This window comes from Crocuta crocuta, unplaced genomic scaffold (assembly GCF_008692635.1).
Source record: "Crocuta crocuta isolate KB4526 unplaced genomic scaffold, BGI_CrCroc_1.0 scaffold168, whole genome shotgun sequence".
NCBI lineage: Eukaryota > Metazoa > Chordata > Mammalia > Carnivora > Hyaenidae > Crocuta > Crocuta crocuta.
In genome coordinates, this window is record NW_027532591.1 from 3,038,391 (window position 1) to 3,064,858 (window position 26,468).

General features: G+C 34.9%; 1 protein-coding gene across 4 annotated transcripts in view; it reads right to left on the bottom strand.

The window, feature by feature from the left end:
* Positions 1-26,468, bottom strand: part of FAF1 (Fas associated factor 1) — a 449,320-nt gene that overhangs the window by 111,795 nt on the left and 311,057 nt on the right. For all 4 annotated transcript variants that reach the window (XM_077779702.1, XM_077779703.1, XM_077779704.1 and 1 more), the window contains 4 exons: positions 22,607-22,733; positions 21,630-21,693; positions 20,627-20,708; positions 5,547-5,701 (listed from right to left, as the gene is read on the bottom strand). In XM_077779702.1, the coding sequence (XP_077635828.1) occupies positions 5,547-5,701; positions 20,627-20,708; positions 21,630-21,693; positions 22,607-22,733 (428 nt within the window). The remainder of the gene's footprint in view (positions 1-5,546; positions 5,702-20,626; positions 20,709-21,629; positions 21,694-22,606; positions 22,734-26,468) is intronic.

Genomic DNA, 26,468 nt, shown 5'->3' on the forward strand with positions numbered 1-26,468 from the left:
CTGGGGAAGAAATCTGGAACCACTGGATGAATTCATCTGGGCTGGAATTCAAGTCTTTTTCCAGAGGGTGTGGGGGTGTCTGGTGCAGAGAGCATAGACAACAATATTCTAAAGTGCTACAGGGCCAGCAGAAGACAAGGTACCTGGTCTGGACATTTGTAATTCATTCAGCAAGGAAAATGAAGGCTTTTGCTTTATTAGACCTACTAATGGCTATGGTGGAAGATCACACAATTAGAGTAGTACAGCAGCATTTCCAATTCTCTTTCCACTGCCCAAGCTGGTCTCTTTTATTATTCAATAAGACTATTAGAGATTATCAGTATAACTCTGATTTTTTCAAAGGCACTGTGTAACACATTGAAATTAGAGATATAGCTCTCTTGGGGAGGTGACAATATAATATGGAGACAAACAATAACCATACAATGTTAATGAGTTCCATCATTACAGGTTAGCATATGGATATTATGGGAGCATAAGAATATGCATTTTAACTTAGAGGCAAGCAAAGGATGGACAATGGCAAGGCTTCCTAAAGGTGATACCTGTCCTGAATTTTAAGAAATTATTCTTTTACAGAATAAGCATTTGTTCACTAACAATATATTGTCCTTAAATATATTTTTATCATAGTAGTTAAATCCATGATGGTTTACTATGTGTTTCTACATCCAAAAGAGTATCTGATCTCTGCTCCACTGTCTGCCTATAAGCATATGCCAATACTGGGATGAATCATTAACAAAACAACTTCTTGGGATCTGTCCATCCCTGCTGGTTGAACTTAATCTGGTTCAGACCATATATAATTACACTAGTAGCTGGGCAGGTCCTTCTATTTTTTTTCTCTCCTCCACTATTATATAAACCACTGATCCTTCATTTCTGACATTTAATTATGAGGTTTAAAATACTAATATTCCTTTATAAAAATAGCAGATATCTGCAACCTAATAAACTAGGGATGCTGCTAATATAAAAAGAATAAAATCCTAATTTCATTTTTCCATGTGTCATTTCTTTGAAGTTCTTCCCTGGCCCACTCAGGTAGAGTACCTCCCTATGAAGTTTATCTATACTTCCAAAGCACCTTGTGCACACTTCATACTACATATTAGCTTTATGTCTGTCTTCCTACTAGACTACAGAGTATTTTGAGCATTGAACACTGTATCTTTTTCATCTTCTCATCCTCCGTGCAGAGTACTATTCCTGGTTCCTATTAAATATGCAGTAAATGTTTACTTAATGAATAAACATGAAGGAAATATACCTTTCTTGAGATATTTTTTAGCCACTTTCAGAAATGATTTGCAGGATCTCTTTATTTAGTGTTATCTTTTTTTTTTTTTTTTTTTTTTTAAGCTCTTTCATTTACAGGTATATCCTACTCTTTCTTTCAGGATTATTTTCAGATGGTTATTTAGGAAATTATCTCCTCCAGGACTTCTTAAGACTAACAAGGGCTTATTGCCTACTGCTTTAAGAAAGAATGGCCCTGAATTCCAACTAGACATGACAGCCAAGACCGTACAGAGTTTTCCAGGAAAGAAACCTCCATTTAGATATCTAATACTGAAATTATAAGCACATTCTTAGGTGGATATGGATGCATACATTCATTTGCCAAATGCTTAATGAATTTCTTTCTCCTACAATTTTGTAAATTTAAAGTGCCTTGTTTATGGGGCACCTGAGTTGCTTGGTTAAGAGACTGACTCTTGGTTTCAGTTCAGGTCATGATCTCCCGATATGGGAATTCGAGCCCTGCACTGGGCTTTGCAGTGACAGTGTGGAGCCTGCTTGGGATTCTCTGTCTCCCTCCCTCTGCCCCTTCCCATGCTCATTCTCTATCTTCCTCTCTCAAAACAAACAAACAAACAAATAATAAAGTGCCCTGTTTAATGAGACAAATAAAATGAATAAGCCTTTCTGGAAGATCACAATCTAATGAGGGAGAAGATAGGCATATTACCATTACTGCTAAAGTCTGATGTCTCAATCCATATTTGGAATGTTCCAAGATCAATCCAGAAATTATTCTGATCTATTTTATACAGGTATAGGTTGGTCAAATCAAGTATTCAACTTCAAAAGAAAGTTATTAGAATCATTTTGAAGGTAGGAAATCCAAATCATCATCACAGGGGTGTATAACAGTGACATTCTATAGATATGTTTCTTTTTTTATTCTAATTTGTTAGTGGAATCAGGAAATTTAACTTTTTTTTTTTTTTTTACAGGAAATTTAACTTATAACTGCAAGTGACATTCATACTTTGGTAACTTTACCAAATCATTCACTTAGTACAGTATTCTTCACTTATCTTCTACACATGAGAGATTCACAAGTAAACTGAGGAGAACTAATGTTTCTGTAGGTTTAGCAGAGTAGTTCTTCCTTTTAAGTAATCTCTACACCCAACATGGGATTTGAACTCACAACCCCAAGATCAAGAGTCGCATGATCTACTGACTAGGCCAGCCAGGTGACCCTTAGCAAAGTCTTTCTTTCTTTTAATTTTTTTAATGTTTATTTTTGGGAGAGAGCGAGCGCGCGCGAGCGCACAAGTGGGGGAGGGGCATAGACAGAGGGAGATAGAATCTGAAGCAGGTTCCAGGCTTTGAGCTGTCAATACAGAGCCCGGCATGGGGCTTGAACTCACAAATCACGAGATCATGACCTGATCGGAGGTCAGACGCTTAACCGACTGAGCCACCCAGGCGCCCCATTATTTAAGCAAAAGTAAATTTGCTTGGCAAGTCCCACCCCAACTTGGGCACCAATGTCCCAGCTATCATATCAGGGAGTAGTCCAGAAAACTACTAAGGAGTCATCCAAACTAAATAGCTTACAGGCTCAGGATTTTAAAAATTTGTATGATCAGTTTGAACTAGGAGAGCCAGATATGGGATGAAACAAGCCACCTACCAGGAATTATTTCCATACTTTTCACATTTGTCATAAGAAAATCACAGTTAAAAAGAAACCCAAAGCAATCTTGTTTGTGATGCATAGAAATCTCTTCTACATTTTCACATATTAATCTGTCATATTTTAACTTTCTGGTAATATGCAAATGATGGCAGAGCAACTTTTGAAATGTAGCTCACTGATCAATAAATATTAGTTCAGTGGTCTTCTACTGAACTGAGTGTGAAACTTTGAGGTTTTGTTACTCAGTGTTAATAGTGTCAAATGGATAATGCAATAAATGTTTATAACAAACACCTTTGGATAAAATGTGGTACTAAAAATACAAGATCACAGAGATGGAAATTCAACTAGACAATTTTATTTAGATGATGGCTGGTAAGAAAATTGTTGCTAAGCTAATCTTTATTTTGTGATTATAAATGAGCCTAATTAATTAAAACATTTTTGCTGTTCAATATATTAAAAGGAAATCCACTTTTACTCTCTTTTAAGAAAATGTCATTCCAATGAAATTTCATACTGGGTATGTAAAATACATATTTTCCACTTGTCTTAATAATAATGTGGAATTGAACATGAAAAGTATCTACATAATTCTGTTGCTTTATAGAGAAATGTAATACCTTAACTTAAAATAGTTTTTAATTTGTAATATGGATAGAATTTGATTTTGAGTAAGGATGCCAAGTATCTTAAATTCCAGAAATGGTTAATTCTCTTTTGCCCCATTGGCCGTTTCTTGTTCCTCCAAAAATATTTATTAAAGCAAATTCCTAGATGTTTCCATTTTCAATCTTTAATATCACTTCTTTTCATTTTCATGAATGTAATAATAATAATGAGATGCCATATTTTTTTAAAAATGTAGATTGAAATATCCTATCATACCTCACAGTCAGTCCTACAATTCACTGAGAAATAGCTCTAAAGCCTTAAACAAGGCCTTTATTTTGTGTTTTAAAAAAAAGTGTCATAAGGAGTTAATAGGACACAGCTGTACTGGCTCTTTCTAATAAGCAGCTTCTGTCGCTTTGGTCACCACAGGTGTCTCTGTAACCTGCAAACTCTTATTACTAGTGTATCAAAGTTGTGCTACTTAACAGACTTCTTTAGTAAAACATAACAAAGCAATTACATGGCTGTTGATTGCCAGTCATAAAAAAAACCCCTCAAACACTGTTTTTCAAAAGAAACTACACTGCAATTTTTTGTCATTGTAAAATAAAAGGAACTAAGGAATTAAATGGAGGATAGAACAAAATAACAGCAGGTAGCCTGCTGAACTTAGCCACTACAGATGGTTTAGAAATAGTGTTTCCTTCTCCATCAAGTTGTGGATAAAAGGAAAGGAGGAGATTCCTTACTGCCAGTGAATGGCAAAAGATTTAGCCAAGTCTCCAGTCTATGTATTTTGCCTCATGAAAGACCTTCGATGCTGCATTTTTATCTGTTTTTGGCACTGCTTTTCATCACCTTTAACTGAGTGTGAATAATAACCTGATTTAATTTAAACAAATACAGGTGCTAAAGGTTCTTTATTTATGTATAACAGGGAACATTTCCAATGCAGAACGAAGTCATCCTGTGAAATTTCCTAACCATTTGCTTAAAGAAATGAAGTATTAGATGAAGAAATTGCTTCAACATTCTTTTGCTTCACACTTAAGGAAAGAATCATCCTTCTTTTCAGGTTTACATTACATAAAACAAAGTCTAAATGATAAGCAAAAATTCAGTGAGCTATAAAATAATAATGAAAAACCAAATCAGATAATTTCTAATTGTCCTATAATCATTTAAATTAGATAACTATAGTAGACTTGCCTTGATATGAATTAATTTAATCTCCCTGTTCATAAACCAATAGTCTGTGATTATGACTGTGTTAAACACACCCAAAATAGCATCACTGATTGTTATGGCCACATGTGTAATTAAACATGATGAAATATATTTCAGATGAGAAACTCAAATAGACAAAATATGAAGAATTATTCATCACTTATATATATTAAGATTAACAAATTAAGTAAATTTATCCTGACAGCTAGGAAAGGGATTTTTTTCCTACTGAGAATATGGATGTGTGCAAAAGAATGTGTGCAATAAAGCGATTAGATCAATTAGTATATGCTAGAGTTAAGCTATTACCAACTCCACGGTCTAGTCCAGAATGTCTTGCCTTCTTCACTGGAATTATTAAAAAATAAACTTACTACTAAGATTATATGATAGACTTGCACTGCTTTTTCTGAACATTATTAAAAATACATTTTCTCTAAATATTCCACAACATATGAGAACCCAAGAATATCTAGTACACGGAAATGTACTGTAGTGGGTTTACTGCAAAAAGATGAAAACAATGTATTTTGGTTTTGACTTTCAGGTCATTCTTGGATTTTATAAATTGAGATGTATTTTCACAATTGTAAATAACTGCATGTTGGCTATAAAAAATACCTTTTATCTAATTAAATGTAATGGTAGGGGATTTAACGCTGAAGACGAAAATGTTTATGATGATAAGAAACCAAATACAATGGTTAACTTTTTTTTTTTTTAAATAGAAGCCCCACTTATAACTTGTGAACAACAGTATTACCTTGCTCTGTTGGCGTCCTTTGTCAGATCCCAAGCCCAGGTTATAAAATTTTGACTCAGATAAGAGACAATAGATTCAGCACAAAGCATTTGTGAGCAGAACACGTTGGTTAATACACTTTCATCATGGTGGAGGTAGATAGCAAGAAGCTTTCTCTGAAAAAAAGGAGAAAAGATGGATGAATTAAAATATTCACTAATGTAAGAGTTCTTGAATTTTGGAAAGGCATAATTGGTAAATATAAACAGCAAAGACAAAAATTAAATGCTACTCCCTAAAAGAGCACCTGACACTTAGAGTTCCTAAAGCATTCACTAATATGAATAAATTTTGCTACTCTAAAGAGGCTAGGATGATTATATTGTTTTATAGACTGCTGTCACAGACTCCTGTTAATATGTGCAAGCCCTTCTGTAGCCGAATATGCAATAGAATTGTATTTTCTTTAAATAAAATGGATTGTATAATTCTTCCTATCAAAACATACTTTATAAAGGGAAAATTAATTTTGAACTATCCAACTATGTACAGAGAAAAAAATACTGATTAAGATGAACTGATTTCCAAATTCTCTCTTATGTATTTTTTGTAAGTCTCATCTACTTGAAAGTAAAAGGTCTAAAATGAAGTTATGTTTTACTTTCACAAGTAATTTCAAAGCCCTTAATGTGTTCTCATATTAAAGTCCTTATGTAAAAGCATGTAACATCTAACTGCCCCTGGAAGGATGGTAGAAAATTGTTCACATTAATTCTCTCTAGTCTATATTTCAGAAAATATCCGCTGTGGTTCGTCATATGGTGAATTGAATCTTTCCCCTTTGCTTGATAAAACTTGCTATCAAGAAATAACATTAGCTCTCTTAAAAGCGTCCTCTGTCACAGATGGATAGTCAATAAAATAACTGAAACTAAAAACTGAAATTGAGCAACATAATTTGCAACATGTCAGCTTTAACAACATCCCCCACGATGATGATTAAAGAGCCTAAATTGTTATTGACTAACTACTTGGTGCTACATTGTGGAAGAGGTGAGTTTAAAAATAGTCACCTGCCAGGATATAGAAAAAAAAATTATGGGGGCACCTAGGTGGCTTAGTCGGTTAAGCGTCCGACTTTCGCTTAGGTCATGATCTCGCAGTTCGTGGGTTCAAGGCCCACGTCGGGCTCTGTGCTGACTGCAGGCTCGAAGCCTGGAGCCTGTTTCAGTCTGTGACTCCCTCTCTCTCTGACCCTCCCCTGCTCACGCTGTCTCTCTCTCTCTCTCTCTCTTAGAAATAAATAAAAATATTTAAAAAAAAAAGAAAAAAATTATGGTGGAGACAATATACAAACCAATCTGTGAAATTCTGGCAAAGGAAAACTTTAAGGAAGCTTAGGGTCTTTCCCTTCCTATTAAATAAGGATGAGATGACAATAAAGAAAAACATGCTGAGTGGGATTCCAAAAAAGGGAAGACATTTACAGAAAAATATAAGGCTCATATTGATGAAAGGATATTGAAATTTGATGCTTGGAATTATTCTATTAAATAATCCAAATAATCTAAATAATAATAATAATGTAATCATTAAAATATTTCCTTCAAAGGTAAATTTTGTACTTGGTGAGGGTAACCAGAGGTACATAGGTAGATTAAGATTCTAAAAGCATCTTCTACGACTAGGAGGCACCCTTTTTCTACTTTAGATACACACCCTTTATCTACTTTAATACCCAAAATATACCTTAAAATAGTATTCTTAAATTTATTAACAGATAAGAAAACTGAGGTTTAGAAAGAAGACCTGTCCTAAGTTCTACCACAACTAGTAAGTAAGTAGTCCATCTGGGACTAGAAGCCAAATGGATGGACTCTAAGCCTGAGATTCTTTCTTTGATACTACAGCAGTAGCAGGAAAATCAACCACATTGTAGTCAAGGCTTGGAGTGTTCATAGAATATGAAGATGCCAGATTGGCCCCAGCTCATACGTCAGTGCTTCCTGGGCCTCAAAGACAACATGTAATGGGAATAAGGACAGAATTCCTGAGTATAAGTAGCTCAGTTACTCCAACTATAGCTGTTTCCATGGGTCAATTAATTTAATCATTCATTCAACAAGCATTTGTTGAAATACTGTGTCAGGCCCAGTAGGAAGCAATGCTGATAAAATGGTGAACAAGACAGACTCTAGGTTTCTTCATTCATGTTGTGTCTGCAGGTAACAGTAGCTGGCTTCTGGAAAGTTTGTAATCAGATAAACAGTTGGAGAGATACTTCTCTGGTAAATTCCTATTCATCCTTTAAGGCTCAAAGCAAAGGCCTCTATGAAACCTTCCCTGATTCCCTCAGGCAGAGTTAACAGCTTCCTTTTCTGGGCCTCCATCTCTTCCCATTAGTATTATCATTATTTACCAGTTTCCCCTCTAGACAAAGTCTCTCAAGGGTTGAGGACTAGGTCTCTTTCAGTCTTTGCATCCCTAAAGCTAGCATGGGTCTCAGCATGTTTGATGAAAGAAACTTGAATGCTGATTATCAACCCTGTGGCAAAAACAAACAAACAAACAAACAAACAAAACACACCAAATGGCAGCAGCAATGCCAAACCACTTTCAGCAAAAGAATCTAGAAATCTACTGCTTTAGGAAAAGGAACATGAACCTGGCAGCACTAACAAATTCAGAACTCTTCTTAGGAGCTCTCTTGCTAAATAGACAGAGGGATGTCAACCTCTAATTCTGCTTGATCGTATCTCAGCAACTACATTTAATGAGACACTGGGAACAAGAGAGCTGCCCACTTTTAAACCAGCATATTTCTAACCAAACAATGGCAATGGCTAAATCTTTAAAATGCCCATTTCTCTCAAGAACGCTGCAATGGAACATTTAGACTTTGGGAAAGAGATTAGCGATTTACATTGCTATCTCACTGATTTAATTTAAATGCTCTTCCAAACCAAACACACATGTGCCGAAGAGGCTACTAAAGAAACCCAACATGCAGAGTTCCCTATAAGTGCAGCCGACAGTGTTGACTGAAACTAAACTTGGAAATCCAGGGCACTAATGCACAATATCAAGCAATAAAACACCATCTCTTTGGCAATATTTAATTTAAAATAGAAGAAAGAGGCAGGCGAAGATCAGGCACTGTCTGTTTTGGAGGATCAACCATTCTGCATTTCAAAGCATTGGTCCCTGCAATATCCAGGTTACTGTGCTAGAATCTCGACTATTATATCGCAGTTGTGAGAGGGAGGGCAAAGATGTGTTTACTCAGTGATTAGGCCCTTAGAATAAGCCTCTAGCTCCTAGAGAGACAGCTCACTACTTATTCATTTGGGCCAATTCACAAAGCCTAGGAAGATTAAACATCCATGCTGAGAAGACAAGCGAATGCAGACGGTGAAAAAGAAATAAAAATTCTTTAAAAACTCTGAGATGACTTCATTATTTTTCCACAAGGAAACTTTAGGAAAGTGTTTAGTTAGAGAAAAACCCACATTGACCTCTCTCTAAACCCTTAATCTTTCCTTTGTGGTGGCATTGCTTTGTGGTAAGCGACTGGCTNAAGGCTCTGGAGAAACAGTTTTCGTTCCAGGGACACAAACCCCTGACACTGTTAAACATGAGATGCCAGGAAAACACACTTTAAAAAAAAATTCTCACTTTAAGCTCTAAACTGTGAGAAAGGAGATGATAAAAAGAGTAATCAGAAGAGAATCTTCAGGAGGTGGGGGGAGGGGGATGGCGCCCATAGTAGCTTTGAAAAGGGAAACTGAATAATCTTAAAATGATCTTTTCTAACATAATACCCTTTCAACAAAAATTTTTCTTCTGCTATTTTGACAGAAATAATAAACAAAATAGAAAACTCTTAATAATATGCAAATGCTACTAAATATGGGCTACATAAATCTTTGATTAAAGCATAGGCACAGCTAAATGAGCCCCAAACACAGATTTCTGATTATTTTATTGAGCTCAATTAAACACAGGTCTAAACAGTGAGAACTGCATTCAGCATATCAGAAAACTGCTTTTGTGAAGAAAGGGCATCTAGTACATTGAAAAAGCATGAGAAAATGTTTTGTTTTCCATTACTATAACCATTTTTCCCTTTGGCCCATTAATAATTCAGTTCAATAACATTTACGGAGTGCCTATGTGTTAGGCATTGAGAATATAAAGATGAATAAAACAAAGTTCCCTTGTCTTCAAAGAGTTGAGGGGGGTATCAGTGTATGGGGAAGCAAAATTATAATTGCAGTATCATAAGATAAGTGATAAGAATGGGACACTAAAGAAACTACATTTTATTTGTATTTTTAATTTGGCACAGAGGGTGTAAGTCTGGGAGACAATGGCAAGCAGCCCAGCTACACTCTCCTCAGACTCCCTCTTTGTGATCCAGGTTTTGGTAACATAGTGTAAAGGTAAAAAAGCCCTATGCTAAATCCAATTTTGCACTTACCATCTGTGTGACCATGGAGCAAGATGGGTGTTCATTCCAAAGACTGTGGATAAAGTGCATATAGTGCCTCTTTACAACACCTGACCCAAAGTAAGAGCTGAATGAAATGTAGTTGTTAAGATGAAGACTCCAGAATTACCCATGCAAAGTAAAGGATTTGAAAGCAATTTCAAAAGAAATGATAGCCAAGAAAATGTATTAAAGATCATGAAGCTCCTCCATTTCTCTTACTAGCAATAGTGTTTGGATGCTAAATTGTGTCCCTGCTTTCAGGACCTCACTAATCTTCAAATTAAAATCCAAGAGCTAAGGCACTAAGTTGATGTTTAGGAAATGCCAGGCTGACAGCAACCAATGTGATGTGGCCTTAAGCTACAGGAGCCATTGGATTTAGACACTTAGCATTACAGAACCATAGAACATTAGAGCTGGAAGAAATGAGCTGGCTATGTCTCAAGATAAGCCAGGCATAGAGGAGATACTCAGAAAATATTTGCTGATGGACTGAAAAGAAGTTTCCTAGTTTCTTTCTGAACACTAGAAAATCCATAGTCTGTGTGTTTAATAGTTTTAAAGTTGATATAATTTTTATAAATGGTAGTTCATAGATTTTTCTGTATAAGAATTAAAACACATTAAAAATAAAATAATTTCTTTTATGTAAATTGGAACCTGACTTTATTCCTGGTTCCTTCTTTTCTATCATGATTTTCATTCCCATAAGAATCACCATCACTGTTACTCTTTTTGGTTTTAAGTTTGGGAATGATTTATTGATACAAAGATAAGCACTAATCCTTCACTTAGATTTATCAATTATTAACACTTTGCCATATTTGCTCTATCATTCATTGTATGCTTCCTTCCCTGAAACGTTTAAAGTTGCTGTTTAGTAAAGTATACTGTTTAGTTGCACACATCTTGACACCTCCACCCCAAATACTTCAGTGTCTGTCTCCTAAGAAACAAGGTCATTCCCTTACATGACCATATTTTTATCACAATCTAGACATTTAATATTGTTACAATTTCATCTAATACATACAGTCCATATTCAAATTTCCCTGAGAACCTCAAAATGTCCTTTGTAGATGTTTTATTTGCTGTTTTAAATCTAGGTTCCAATTAGGATCATTCCAGTCACTGCCTACTTCTATAATACTATTCCTGTATATGAATGTTCATAGATCCAGCCCAGGATCCAACTGCAACTCAAGATAAGTACAGGTGAGAACAGAGGCAGGGCAGCATGAAGCCATGTCATCTGGTTCAAATTCCTTCTTTGTCACCTCCTGATTATGAGACCTTGGGAAAGCTACTTTTTTGTGCTTTGGGTGGGTGCCATATAGCTCTGGAGGTCAGAAGTTCAACACTCTGTTTAGACGGCAGTGGTAATATGAGTCCTATAATAGAGGCAGTCCTAGGGTCTAAACATAAACTTTGATTGGCTACTTCGTTATAAAGGGAATACCTGAGCTAATTCTTAAATTTGGGTGATAGATAGTAAGGAAAATAAGAATGAAAAGAAGAAAAAGAGAAAAGTTTGGTAAAAGGCCCAGTAATGTTAGTAGCCTAATATTAAAAAATTTTTTTTAAATGTTTTTATTTATTTCTGAGAGAGAGAGAGAGAGACAGACAGACAGACAGTGTGAGCAGGGGAGGGTCAGAGAGGGAGGGAGATACAGAAGTGGAAGCAGGCTCCGGGCCCTGAGCTAGCTGTCAGCAAAGAGACCCAACGCAGGGCTCGAACCCACGAACCGTGAGATCATGACCTGTGTTGAAGTCGGAAGCTCAACCAACTGAGCCAACCAGGCACCCCTTTAAAGAACTTTCAAGCTAATAACTTTTAAAGAATGAAGAATCAGTTTAGACTGATTTGTGGAAAAAATCATGACACTTTCCATTTTTTGGTTCCCAAAACTAAGTTCAGGGACCAACAAGCAGCAACCAATTGGAAAGGTTCCAAAAGGAAACAGCCAGATACTGAATGTGAGGTGCTGCTAAGATGATGTCTTTTTCCTCTCACTTCCTGAAGCACATATTGGGATAGCACTCTGAAATCTTGAGAACACAAATGTACTTGAGCCTCATGCATGGAGCCTTCTCATAAGAAAGTCACAGGTCAAACAAAGAAAAAAGCCTAAAGTAAAATCAAACTCTCTTCATAAAATAAGCTGACCAATGTTAGTTGGGACAGAGCTTTATCAGTTTTCACTGTCCAGACTGTAATATTCAAGTCATAAAATATTTTTGGGGAAGGCCACCATGTGACTAAAGTTTTTACAAATAAGGAAATTAAAGCTCAAGTGATTAGCTGTTATTGCAAACTGTAGAGGCAGGCGAGTTCTTTCGGGAGCCTGGGAGAGGGAATATGGAGGCAAGAAAGTAGGCAGTTTCAGACCAGAGCAAAGACCTCATCTCACTGGTTTTCCAGCTAGAAGCAGTACCAAGGACTGGAAAAGCAGCCTCATAAAAGTGCAGGCAGGATTTTATCATCTTCTCTTCTGAAAAGAATAACACTACCTGTAGTTAACCTGTCAGTTAACAGGCATAACAATATGAATGTGAATGAATGTAAAGTACACACTTTGAAAGGCAATGGTACACAAACATTTCTTTTTCCCACTTTTAGGCCACTAAGGAAAAAGAATCCATAGCTTATCTATCACATCATTTCCACACTCCGGGGGTGGGGGAATCACAGCAACAATGAATTGAAGATAAATTAACAGTAATTTTTAATTTAAAGTATATTGATAATAATGCATTCTTGCTGAAAAATCACAGGAATTCTAATGATTTGTGGGTATACATATTCAGTAACTTTTTACTAATGTCAAGTACTATCTGGGAGATTTCAGTGGAACAATGTAAATTATAAAAACAAGCTAAGATTAGGCATATGGAATTGTAGTAGCTTTTTTAAAGTTTATTTAGTTTGAGAGAGAGAGAGAGAGAGAGAGAAAGTGAGAGAGAGAGTGTGTGCATATGTGAGTGGGGTGGGGCAGAGAGGGAGACAGAGAAAATCCCAAGCAGGCTCCACACTGATCTAAAGAAAAGATATCCATTTATGATTAGTTCGTGGCCCATCAGAAAGACTCTCACAGACTCCAGTGGGCCCTGAATTATATTTTAAGGGATTGTAACCAACACTGGCCTAATGTGAAGGACCTAACTGGTCCTTTAGAAAGCTCCATCTTGTGCATCTGGTTAGTGAGAAGAGAGGAGAGGATCCTGTTTTCAGAAGGCCAAATAGGCATGAAGTCAAAAGAAGACATGGAGGTTGCTAGTCTAGACTTCACACAAAGGTCAGGGAGAGCCTTCACTGTTAGCATGTAGTCCAGTCCATTTAATCCAGAGAGGATAGCCTATGGGGATTTGTAATAGTGAAGTGTACGTCTATCTGAAATGCCAGGTGTGTCATATTACATATAGTTGAGACCCAGGAAGGTTAAAGTCATAATAAGTGGTTGATGTGTGCGTGTTTAATAGTCTATCTATGTACACACATAATCTTTACAGCACAAAAGGAAATATACTATACATGCTTTTATGCATCACACATTTTTCCCTTCACAAAGTATCCTAAACATCATTCCACATAAATATATATAAAGTGACTTCACTGTTAATGGTCACATAGTATTCCACTGTATGAAATTTAAGATATTTCCAATTATTTGCTATTATAAATAATGATATAATAAATATCCTTGTAGTTATCTTACTTCTCTATGCTTGGGTATGTATGCAGAAAAAAATTTGCTATTATGATATATGAAAATGATGTATGATGTATCAGTGTGGTTTTAATTTGTATTTCTTATATTATGAAAGATACTTTGTGGAAACATCTAATTACAGAACAACATATTTAGTATGGTTTCATTTATATAAAACATATCAACACTTTTCTTGATATACATATTTGGGGATTTTTTAAAAAATCACATTTAAGGGGTGCCTGGGGGCTCAGTCAGTTGAGCGTCTGACTCTTGGATTCAGCTCAGGTCATGATTCCAGGGTTGTGGGATCAAGCCCTGAGTCAGGCTACTCACTGAGCATGGAGCCTGCTTAAGATTCTCCCCCTCTCCCTGTGCCCTTCTCCCCAGTTTGTGTGCTCTCTCTCTTAAAAAAAAAAAAATCACATTTAATGATAAATTAATGATAAAAATTAATTAAACACATTTAATGATAAAAATAACATTTAATAGTGATTATTTTCAGTTTTCAAATTATGTGGTAACTTGTTTTTCTACTTTAAATGTACCTGTATTATTCTTTCTTTTTTTTCTTTACAACAATGAAAACATACTTCGCAAAGTTATATTAACATCATAGTTCTTATCTCACACATGTGCAGGATGCTGTCATAGCTGTCATAGAAAATTACTCTAAAGACAATGTCTGCCTTTAAGGAATTTAAATTGAAAAGAAAACAAAGACAAGATGAACAGACTGAGCATATTTTCTAAACCACAAATAAGTTTGTTTTCCTATTTTTTCTGGATAATGGAGGGGTAGGAACTCACCAACTACAGCTGTGGCTTGAGATTTGTGAAGAAGTTATTTTTCTTAAAACATATTGATCAGTGATGGTATTTACATTTCTTTTAACATGAAGTAGAAACAGCATTACTTTAAAATAGGCTGATTTTTAAAAGTAATATAATAAAGCTTGATAACAAACATTGTTGAAGCCAAGCAGTTATTTTAGTGCTGTAAACACCCATAGGGGTTCTCAAAATTCCTTTCTGGAATTATTCTTAGAATTAGTTCATAAATTGTATGAATAAGTCAGTTTTGTTATTTTACAAACATTTCTCATATTTGTCCCGAACTGCCTCACAGCACTTTGGCCATGGTGCATTTAAGGATGACATCCTATTTAATCCTCAAAACAACTGTATCATCATCTCCCTTTTGGTTTTTTCCCCAGATAAGAAATAAGCTGATTACTTGTTTGGGGCCACAGCGTAACTAAGTGGAAAATTAAGAACAGAGCACTGGTCTCCTTAATTTATGTGTAATATATGGAAACGGCACTGGGTCTGAAGTCAAGATCTGAGGAGTTATAACAGGATTATTGATATCAAAGCCCAGTCTCCCAAGGGGATGCTAGGAAAGGAACACCCATGTGGGAGATAAACCCTGGCACTGAGATTTTTATTGCTGTTGATTTTTAGTTATTACAAATGTCTAATCACTCTCCAGGGCACTTTTTGTTTTGTACAGAATTTAGAGGTAGCAGGAATGAGAGGTAGGGAGGCAATAAGGAGAAAAAGAACCATCTTTAAGAAACTCCAAGGGAGGGGATCCTGGGTGGCTCAGTCAATTACACATCTGACTCTTGATTTTGGATCAGGTCATGATCTTGCAGTTCAAGAGTTCAAGCCCCATGTTGAGCTCTGTGCTGACAGCTCAGAGCCTGGAGCCTGATCAGATTCCGTGTTTCCCTCTCTCTCTCTGCCCCTTCTCTGCTTGCGCTCTGTCTCTGTCTCTCTCTCTCAAAAATAAAAAAAGAAAAAGAAAAAAAGAAACTCCTAGGGAATTGTGGTGTGGCCAGTGGTAAGTCTTCTGCAACCTTAATTAAGGTGATTAACCATTGGCTCTCACTTATCTAAAGATAATAAAAGCTTTAGTCAATAAATATACTATATGGATGTTTACATGATCCTCCCCATTAAACTGCGAGCATCTCAAGGGTAGGAAAGCTCTACAGTCCAGGTCCTTAGTAGGCATGTGATAAATATTTACAGCCCTCAAGTGCGTGAAGATCTCTAATAGTTAAGGGCATAGAAGGAGGTCGTAAAATTAATGAACCTGTTGCCAGCAGTCTGTCTCTGTCACAACATAAACACAAGATCTTAGAATACCTATCTTACTGAAGTTGGAGCTTTGCTTTGGACAGTGTTTTAAATTCCTCACGAAAAAGGCAGAAAAAACCATAGGCACTCTCTTCATCAAGTACTCTCAAACGAAATCAGTTTGAAGCAGTTTTCATTAAGATGGATTGAATGTGGCATCGTGAGAAACACTTTATCAAATGTAGTGTTTTACTTAGTGATTAACTATATACCAGTTGATGAAGCTCCCCAAATCCTTTGTAATCCCACCACTCCAATAAACATTTAATGAGTATATAAGTTCAAAAAGCCTAGCAGAGGATTTAAACCTTCAATCTTGTTTTTATTTACTCTTGGAACTCAATTTCTCACTTCAAGTGAAGAATGCTGGTACTTGAGGCTCATCTGTTGCCCTGGTAAAATTAATGTGCCTCCCACAGTTTAAATTAAACATGTGATATTTAAGATGAAAGAAATTTAGTAAGAATGCCACAGTATCTGTCATACTTGCTTTTAAAATATGTGAGCATCGGCCAACTGTTTTCTTAAAAATGATTCATTCACAAGTTGTATAAAATAATATTGAAAAAGATTTGTTTTAACTCTCAAATGGAAGATCTGAAAAGGAGACATGAACTTTGATAGCTGAATCCTGTAGTATAGTAGTTATTATTGAAAACTGAAATATAGTGTTATGGTGTAAATAACATTCACCTGTGTTAAAACCTGAGCTTTTATTTGGCCTCCAGTACTTACTACTGATGTGCTTTGGTTAAACTGTATTGCGTTTCTGAGCCTTCTCATCTCTACATTGGGAATACTGATATTGTATGTTCCTATCTCACTGGTTTGTTGTGGGATTCAAATGAGATATGTAGGGGTGCCAGGGTGGCTCAGTCGGTTGAGCGTCTGACTTCGGCTCAGGTCATGATCTCACAGCTCGTGGATTTGAGCGCTGCGTCGGATTCTGTGCTGACAGCTCAGAGCCTAGAGCCTGTCTTCAGATTCTGTGTTTCCCTCTTTCTCGGACCCTCCCCTGCTCACACTGTCTCTCTCTCTCTCTCAAAAATAAATAAAACATTAAAAATTTGTTTTTAATGAGATATGAATAGGAAAGATATTCTATAAATCATACAGTACCATATAAATCTGTAGTAGCAGTACTATTTCTATGCTGACCCAGTTCTAATTAAAAGTAGATATATATAACTTGGCTGATGACCATAATAAATGTATCTGCTTAGATTTAATTCTGAATAAATTATCCATTATGTGGGTGAATTTTAAATAAGTTTACAGTAATGTAATAACAATGCATAAACTATTGTTTATTAACTTGGAAAAGAGAAATGAAGACAGAAAGTGTTGGATGAGGGGGAAGAGATAAAGACAGTTTAGGAGTCCAAAGAGGTCAGTGGATTTTGGTATGACTCTAATATGAAACAAAACATTTAATTTCACAAACCAATGATTTTCATTTGTTAAAATACCAAGAGCAAACAATCATTAGTTTTCATTAGACATATAGAAGTTAATAAGAGTGGTGTTCCTCTGAATAATCAGTCTGAAAGAATCTAAATGCGAATTTATTATATATGACACTTAGTTTTTTAAAAAAATCTATTATATACTGTATATTTATGCCTATTTTGGGAACTACAGTTTTTACATTATAAAAGGCCCTAATATTTTCCAGTTACTTCAACTACTTTCAGCCATATTTAGGTCCAATAATAAGTGATTATTTAAATACAATAACATGGTCATACAACGAGAGACTCTATAACCATTAGATTCCTGTTTAATAAAATATTCAGCATTACTTACAAAGCATTCTTGCCAGAAAAGTTTGACCTGAATCTAACAAAGTTTTGAGACCTAGTATCCATTTCTCAGGAAATACAGGAATAGAGGAACAAGTTAAATAATGACTCAAGGAAGCAATTATACAAATCCAGAATTTGGAACATTCTCTAAGTCATCTAGCATGATTTCTTCACAAAGCAAATGTTATCAGGGGTGAGGGGGTGCTTGTCTAAAAGGGATTTAAGAAATCTAACAACCAAATCTATTTGTAATCCTTGAGTAGATTGTGGTTTAAAAAAACAGTTATAAGGACATTTTGGGGACAGCTGGTAAAGTTTGAATGTTCACTGGATATTAGATGGTATTAGGAAATTACTGTTAATTTTGTTACATGTGATAATGGTATTATGATTATATAGGAGAATATAATTATTTTTTGGACAATATATATAGATGTTTTTAGGTATAAGATATGATGTCTGTAATTTACTTTGAAATGGTTTAATCAAAAATAATGAATATACAAGGGTATCCTAAATGCTTCATGCAGTTTAATTATTTCAAAAGTTTAACTGTCACAAACTTAAAAAAATCATATGAAACTTTAAATTCTTTTATATTTGTTTGTTTTTGTATATTTCTAATAATAAAATGTACATTTATATCTGTTCTAATCAATGTTTGCCATTTTTAATCAGAGAAGAACTAAAACAAAAATTTATCATAAAAATTTATTCATCAAAATCACAAACCTAAATAAGTATAAAAATGTGAAAAATTACATTTCAAATGCTGTTCTTTTATAAGTGGCAGTTAGAGTTTTGAAGTTTTTAAGGCTGTGGCACCTGGGTGGCTCAGTTGGTTTAGCATCCGACTTCAGTTCAGGTCATGATCTCACTGTTTGTGGGTTCGAGCCCTGCGTTGGGCTCTGTGCTGACAGCTCAGAGCCTAGAGCCTGCTTCGATTGCTGTGTCCCCCTCTCTCTGGCCCTCCCCTGTTTGTGCTCTGTCTGTCTCTCTCTCTCAAAAATAAACATTAAAAAAAAAAAATGAAGTTATTAAGGCTTATATCTCCATTGAAACTTTGGGATTTCTATACATGGAAGAAGCAAATATGGCAACATTTATTATTAAATCTAAGTATAGGGGATTTGGGTGTTTATCCTACTATTCTTTTTACTTTTTTGGTATTAAGAAATTGTTTTAATAAAGAGTTAAAATATTATAAAATAATTAAGTAAATGGTATGTTACTAAAAGGTGAAAATAAGCTATTTTAACAAGATTATAACATGACTCAATAATATTAAATATGCACAAAATGACTGATAAAAATATATTAAAAATGAAAATAATATATATCATAAAGAAAACTGTTAATCTTTGTTTGAATATTTCCTTTTTCCTTTTCAGTATTTTCCATAAAACTGTATTTATGAAGACTATTATAAATATGTATTATTGTAAATATTTATTTCCTCAAAAATAACATCCATTTACTATAAATATAATAGTTAAAAATAGATGTTTATTTTTTACATTAAAAAAATTTTTTTTAATGTTTTATTTATTTCTGAGAGAGAGACAGCATGAGCAGAGGAGGGTCAGAGAGAGAGGGAGATACAAAATCTGAAACAGGTTCCAGGCTCTGAGCTGTTAGCACAGAGCCCGATGCGGGGCTTGAACCCATGAACCATGAGATCATGACCTGAGCTGAAGTCGGACACTTAACTGATTGAGCCACCCAGGCATCCCAAAAAATAGATGTTTAAAAAAGCCTTTATAACAGGTTATTCCACTACTCTTAGGGTAAAGTACAGTTTCTGTTTCATACTCCACTTCATTAAACTATCATTGACTGCTCTAAGTTTGAGCAGTAATTATTGTCCGTTTTAAAAATTTAAGATGAAATTTTCCTTGATGTCCAAACATACATTTCAGAAATTTTGGAGGAATTCTTACACTCTAGTCTCAAAGTTTTTTGCCCTCTTTAATTCCAGTAACTTTCCCTCCACTCCACACTATTTCTTCCTTCCATTCTCTTTTTTCCTTCATTCAGTAAACAGAGTGTTTACTATGTATAGGGATGTAGGTACACAGTCATTGCCAAAAAGAAAATCAAGTCTTTGGAGAGACATATACAGAGAATAATTATAAACAATGTGTTAAATGTAACAATCAGATGAGCAGAGGGCTTCCTTACAAAGTACTAAAGTGGCTGCAATAGTGACAATAGGAACAACTAAGTCTTAGAGGAAGAGTAGGAGTCAACCAGGTAAAGGCAGAATGAAGGCATTCCTTACAGCTGAAAAGCATGAACAAAGAGCAAGACTATGGGGAAACACAAACGGAACATTATTACTAAATTTATTCACTGTAAGGCAGGGAATGGGAAGAGCTGAAGCCGTGCAAATAGGTAGGAGCCAGATAACTGAGGTCTTCACTGCTATATCAACATATAAATAGAGTGCATAGAATCTTCTTGCTGAAACTGTACATTCTGAATTCGTGTCATAAATGTCAATCTACCTGATTTCAAGATCACAAAGCCCATTTTTATATTTTTGTGTCTAAAGTGACTTTTGGGAAAAAAATACTGCAGTTATTAGATATATATTATTAGATGAAATCATTTTGGGAAAAGACTGAAGGACACCTCTTTTAGCAAGTACCTGTCAATGAGGTAACTGAAAAAAAACATACACGTGTAGCCTGGTTCCTTCTAAGCATGTCCACCTTACCCCCTACAAAAAAACTCCTGTACCAGAGCTTGACAAAGCCATCTATACACTATTATATTACTGCCCCTCTGAAATAGGCATCTTGGTGATGACTAGGTTGGTAGATGAACCACAAACAAAATCAAGTCTTCAATCTGAAAAACACAGAAAACATTAAGCATTGCCTGAGGCCTGGTGGTAAACCTTTGGGATGCACTTTTTAATCAGAAAAGGTTTAAGATTGCACTTACATCTCGGGCTTTCACATAGAAGGCCTCTTGAAAAGCAGCTTCTAATGAGCCAATAAAAAATACAGGATGGCAGTCACCATATCTATAGGAAAAATTATGTCTATTAATTAAAATACATTTCAAATTTACCTAGTAAGTTTCACAAGTTTAACCAGCATCTTCTAAGTAAATGTTGGGACTAATGTCTCTTAAGTACAGATCGAACATTAAACCATTTCTTTAAAAGCTTCACTAGTTCTTAGAATTCTTTTTGGCCTATGCTGATAATATTAGAATACTGGAATTTTAACTACATCTAGCAAATGGATTTAATAAGTGCTACAAAACCATGCCATTTATAAGTAGCAATTCCTGGTTATCCACTTTCATAAGATTTTTCCTTACAGAAGCCTTAAGTTTCCATTTTAATTGATTTACCCTGGAAGTCCAACAGAGAGGGGAAAAAATAATATCTTGCAAATTTCCAAATGACATTACATTAGAAAACAGAACCAGAGAGAAATATCATTTACACAAAAATTTAGGGTTAAATATTTAAATCTTTACTTAACCACCTTACAAGAATCGCAAACGCATATTAAAACATTTTATAGTAGACTCTTAAAAAAAGAAATGTTAAACAGTTCCAAAACAAAAATTAAAAGAAAAATTCACTTACATTTAAAATTTTTCAATTATTTTAAAGCTTAACACTATTTTAAAGGATATTTTTTTTACCCTATGATATACTAAAAATTAGCATTCTATAACCTAGTCCTTTTGGGAATATAGTCAATATATCAATTTGATCCACTTATTTTGTGATCCACTTATTTTGCTTCTACATAGATATAAGATGAATGCATTTCTGAAGTGGCATAAGTGGCTTACTAGTGAAACCAAACTTTGAATATTTGAATACTTTGCAGAAAATTTAAAGATAATCTATGATTAAAACTGCTCCAGAAAAATCACATAACATTAAAAGAACATCAATTTTATACAGTTAATGTCCAAAACCTACCTTGAAGAAAACTCTGCTGTAAATTGTAATAAGGCATCTCCTTCATTTTCTGCGTTTTCTGGCACTAAAAAACAAACAAAAGAAAAAACAAAAACAAAAAAACAAAACAAATAGACACAAAAAAACAAACCACATAACATCTAATCCCACATATAAGAAATATATTTAATCAATAAAGAGGAAATAAAATTAAATTTTAGCTTCTGTGATATATCTGAGGAGACATTTTAACTTGACATACATTAGAAGATTTTATCGAACCTTAAAGAAATTCTAAGCTCATAAATTTTGGAAAACCAACTGACACAATCCTAAGCATTTCAAATATGTGCCAGTCATCATTTGGATCATTTGGATTTTAATGTTTTCTTAAAATAATATCTTGTGATTAAATTATATAAAAAGGATCTCAAGTTATTTTTAAAATCTTATTTATAAGGAAGATGATCAATTTTAAGTAAATATCACATCTATTTCTGCTCAAGGGAGTTCCCTAATTTCACTGAGTAAATGATGCATTTAAGGATTTATTTTAGTGGTAATTTTGCATATAGTACCACTTGTGATTCTACAGTATATATTTGTAAGGTGAAACAGAAGATGGCCCATTTAGTTTACATTTTTTCCTTTGAAAGGTGGTACCGGTGAATGGAAAAGGTAATACTACTCTTAAAACTGATACCTCTAATAAGATGTGGGGAAACAGGTCAAGTCACATAAGTATAGCTATTTGTTTATCAGCCTAGTCTAGGTTTAAAGTAGAGACAGACTCATAACTAATTATATATGTGAAACAAATCTATAAATTCCCTATACATTCCCTTGCATTTTTAATGAATTTTACTAAAGCACTGGAAATTGTTGAGCTTAATAAAATAAAAGTCAGTTAAGAGATTTTTAAGTTCATTGTTCTTCCTAAGTTTCTGCAGTAGAAAGTAGAATTATAATGCTGGACCCAAAGAGCTATTAATACTCACTCATTGGAGATTTTCTCAGGGCAGATGATGCCATGCCGAATACTTCTCCATCATCCACCCCAAATTCGGAAGCATCTTCAAAGTCATCTCCATCACTATCACTAACCATATGAACATCGGTGCTTTGCTATTTGAGAAAAGTCCTGATTAGCTTTAAATTGACTTTAGGAAATTAAATTATAACACATAAGTTATGTAACCACAATAGAATATTAGTGTTATAATAGTTTTATTATATAAGAAGCTATTTGCTAGAGGAAAGCTTAATATTTTTCATTTTAAGGCTTACATATTTCTAAACTTGCTGTGATACTCCTAGACTAAAGGTTGGAACCTGAGGGAAAATGAAGGATGCTTACAAACTCAATGAAGACAGGGATTTTTGTCTGTTTTATCCCCAGCACATAGTACACAATTAAGTCCTCAATGAATATTTACTCAATAAATGAGGAGATGGGTACAATCAGAGAGGTCAGAGACAATGCAAGCTATATGAGTCTTTTACAAAGCTCACAGTTATCTCTATTTCAAACTGCCACTTCCTTACTGTAATGGTTCTCAAACTTCTCATTAGTGAAAAATGGTACACTTGCCTCAGTGTTATTAGAGATAACATGAAATACACTATATATAAAAGCTCTTTATGAAGTACAGGCTATTAAATATGATATGTACTGTTCAATAAATGTTCATTTACTACACGCTGGGCACTGATAAATAAATATGCTGTTTATTTTGTTTTCAGCAATATCCATTGAGATTTAAAGTATTACAATTAAAAACATCAGCTTCAAAAAATATAGTAGGCTGTTAATCTCTAGGTAAGAACAGAATTTCAAAAATACTGAAATCTAAAACATCCAAACTGTGAATACTGACAAATATTTATGCCTGGGATGAGAAGAGGGTCCCAGCAAGGTATCTGGCGAAATGCCTGTCTATACTAGGTTCAATATACAGAGTCTACAAAGACTAATAAATGAAATTTCTATCTTTTAAAATATGGCACTATGCACTTAAACTATGAAAATGGGGAAACTATTTGATTCTGGTCTATGCAGAAGAGCCCAACTTAGAGATAAATATTTGTCAGAAAAGCATTAAGGGAAACTTAGAATCAAAGACTCATAAAACTTGGCCAGAGGGATGTTAGAGTTTAGCCAGTCATAAAATCACAGATTTTAAAGCTAGAAGGGATTTTAAAGATCTCTCTCATCAATGTTTTTCAAATTTCTTTTCACAGAGTTACCTCATTCTCCTGGCCCCATGGCAAAATATTATTATGCAAAATTACAATGCATACCATAGACAAAAGTAAGGCCACTCTGGCTGATGCAGGGAGAGGGAAATGGGGAGCCTAATGCTCCTGGCCTTGGCCTTTTCTTTCTCATATCCTTTTGATAGCGGGGGTACCTCCAAAGGATCTCAGAACACTATGTAACAATTTTTAAAACTACTGATCTAGCAAGTCTAACAGCTCCCCTACATCTGAACTCCTTCTCCCAATCCAGTTCTCAATCAAATAATAGCCCCTTTCCATAACAACAGGACTTTACATCATACTAGGATAGTTATTTTAATTTTGTGCCTATGTAACTAACACATTATTCATTTTGTCTTCACAAAGTGTAGAATTCCCAAGTCTCTTAAGACCCGGAAAGCAAAATCCTACAACGACTACATCTTCAAAGGGAGTTATCTAAAAAGCCAATTTTGTTGAAAAAAGTATATTTCAAATATGAATTATTGAAGTATCTGCAAGAATGAGCTACTTAATTATGTATAAGGAACTCCCAATCTCTTCACATTTTCTTATCAGTCATCTAACAGGTTAGGAAAAGCTTTTTCTAAAAAATGAGATAAACAATCTTTTTTTTCATTAATGTTTGCTGATGAGAATACATAATCTCTTGGTTGAGTCATGGCAGCCTTAAAATTCTTTGAATCTAGAGAAGTTATTTATTCAGAATTTGAAAAGCAGCTAAAAAAATTTGTGATTCTATTTTGGCTGTTTATTGGCATTCATTTATTCCCATTATTATTTAAAAACATTTACAAAGCCCTAGGAAATGCCACACTGCCTGAACCTGTGTGCAAGGTAGTCTATACTCTCTTAAGGAACACTACGTAATATATACAGAAATTATAATATCTAATGATAGGTTTTGTGACAGGTAAGTTCAGAGGAGAGCATTTAATACACTGAGAATGGGAAAAAATCAAAGCAAACTTCCTAGAGGAGAAAGAACCAAAGTGTCTGAGACAAAATTTAGACTTATACATACTTGGCACTAAAGCAAGCTTATAACTGAAGCAGATGTGCCTTTCAGCAACTACTTATACAAAGATATAATTTAATTGCAGATATGTCCTTTTTGGTGTGGTAAGAGACATAATAAAAGTACAAGCAAATGCCGTGGGCTAATAGAAGAGTTACTCTAGCACCAGAGAACACTGTGCAAGGCTTCACACAAGTGATAATTTTAAACCCATACTTTTAAAAGAGATACCAATGTTGTACAGTGTATTAATGGAAGACTGGTAGGGAGGAAGTTGTACTCTAGGCAGATAAAAAACTCAAGCAAGGAATTGGATATTTAGAAAATCAATAAAGAATTCAGGAAAGCAAACTGAATCATCAACCCCATGTATGGGAGAAAAATATGGACTGGCACTAAGGGCAAAAAGTTTCGATGGAACTACACTGCAGCAGTCCTTAAACTGGCATTGGTATTTGGACTTACTCTGATGGCAACAGAAAAACCACAATAGGTTTTCAGGCAGAGGACTGTTCAAGGGAACAACTCTAATGGCTATGTGTGTGTGAGTGTGTGTGTGTGTGTGTGTGTGTGTGTGTGTGTGTGNTAGGGGAACCTGGATGGGTCAGTTGGTTAGGCCTTCAACTTTGGCCCGGGTCATGATCTCACGGCTTGTGAGCTTGAACCCCCGCATTGGGCTCTGTGCTGACAGCTCAGACCTGCTTCAGATTCTGTATCTCCCTCTCTCTTTGCCTCTCCCCCTATTTGTACTCTATCTCTCTCTCTCAAAAAAAAAATAAAACATTTAAAAAATTAAATATATGTATATTTATATGTAAAATTAAGATATATACTTAAATATGTAAATATATAAACTTATTTCAATTGGTGAATAAGGAAAAACAGTAAAAGAGATGATGAGATTAGTTGTCAAAAATTAGAAAGTGTGAATCTTAGAAGCAAGATTTGAGAAAATTTCAATGGAGACAAGAACTATAAACAGGTTCAGTGAGAATGAAAATCAAGGAAGAGAGTTATTAGTTAGGTATTATGACAAAAAACATATCAAAGAAACCTGAATTTATAATCATTTTTTAAATGTTTATTCATTTTTTGAGAGACAGAGAGAAACAGAACATGAGCAGGGGAGGGGCAGAGAAAGAAGGAGACACAGAATCCAAAGTAGGCTCCAGGCTCTGAGCTGTCAGCACAGAGCCCGATGCGGGGCTTGAACCCACAAACCGCGAGATCATGACCTAAGCTGAAGTCAGATGCTTACCTGACTGAGCCACACAGGTCCCCTCGAATTTATAATCAAGATACCTGGCTCTACCATTTTCTGTATGATATTGGACAAGTGTCTTTGCACCCCCACTACAGACTGACTAATACTGATCCACAAAGACAGCTGTGAAAATGAAAAGAGACGGCATAGCAGGGTATTTTATATAAACGATTATCCAACTCTTAAAATTCAATTTAAATCACATGGTAGAAAAAAGCCCAAATTGTAGTGAGTTAAACAAAAAGAGGATGAAGAAATAGAGTCATCCAGTAAGATTAAAGCCTGAAGGAAGATATTTTGGGGGGGGGGGGGGGCCTGA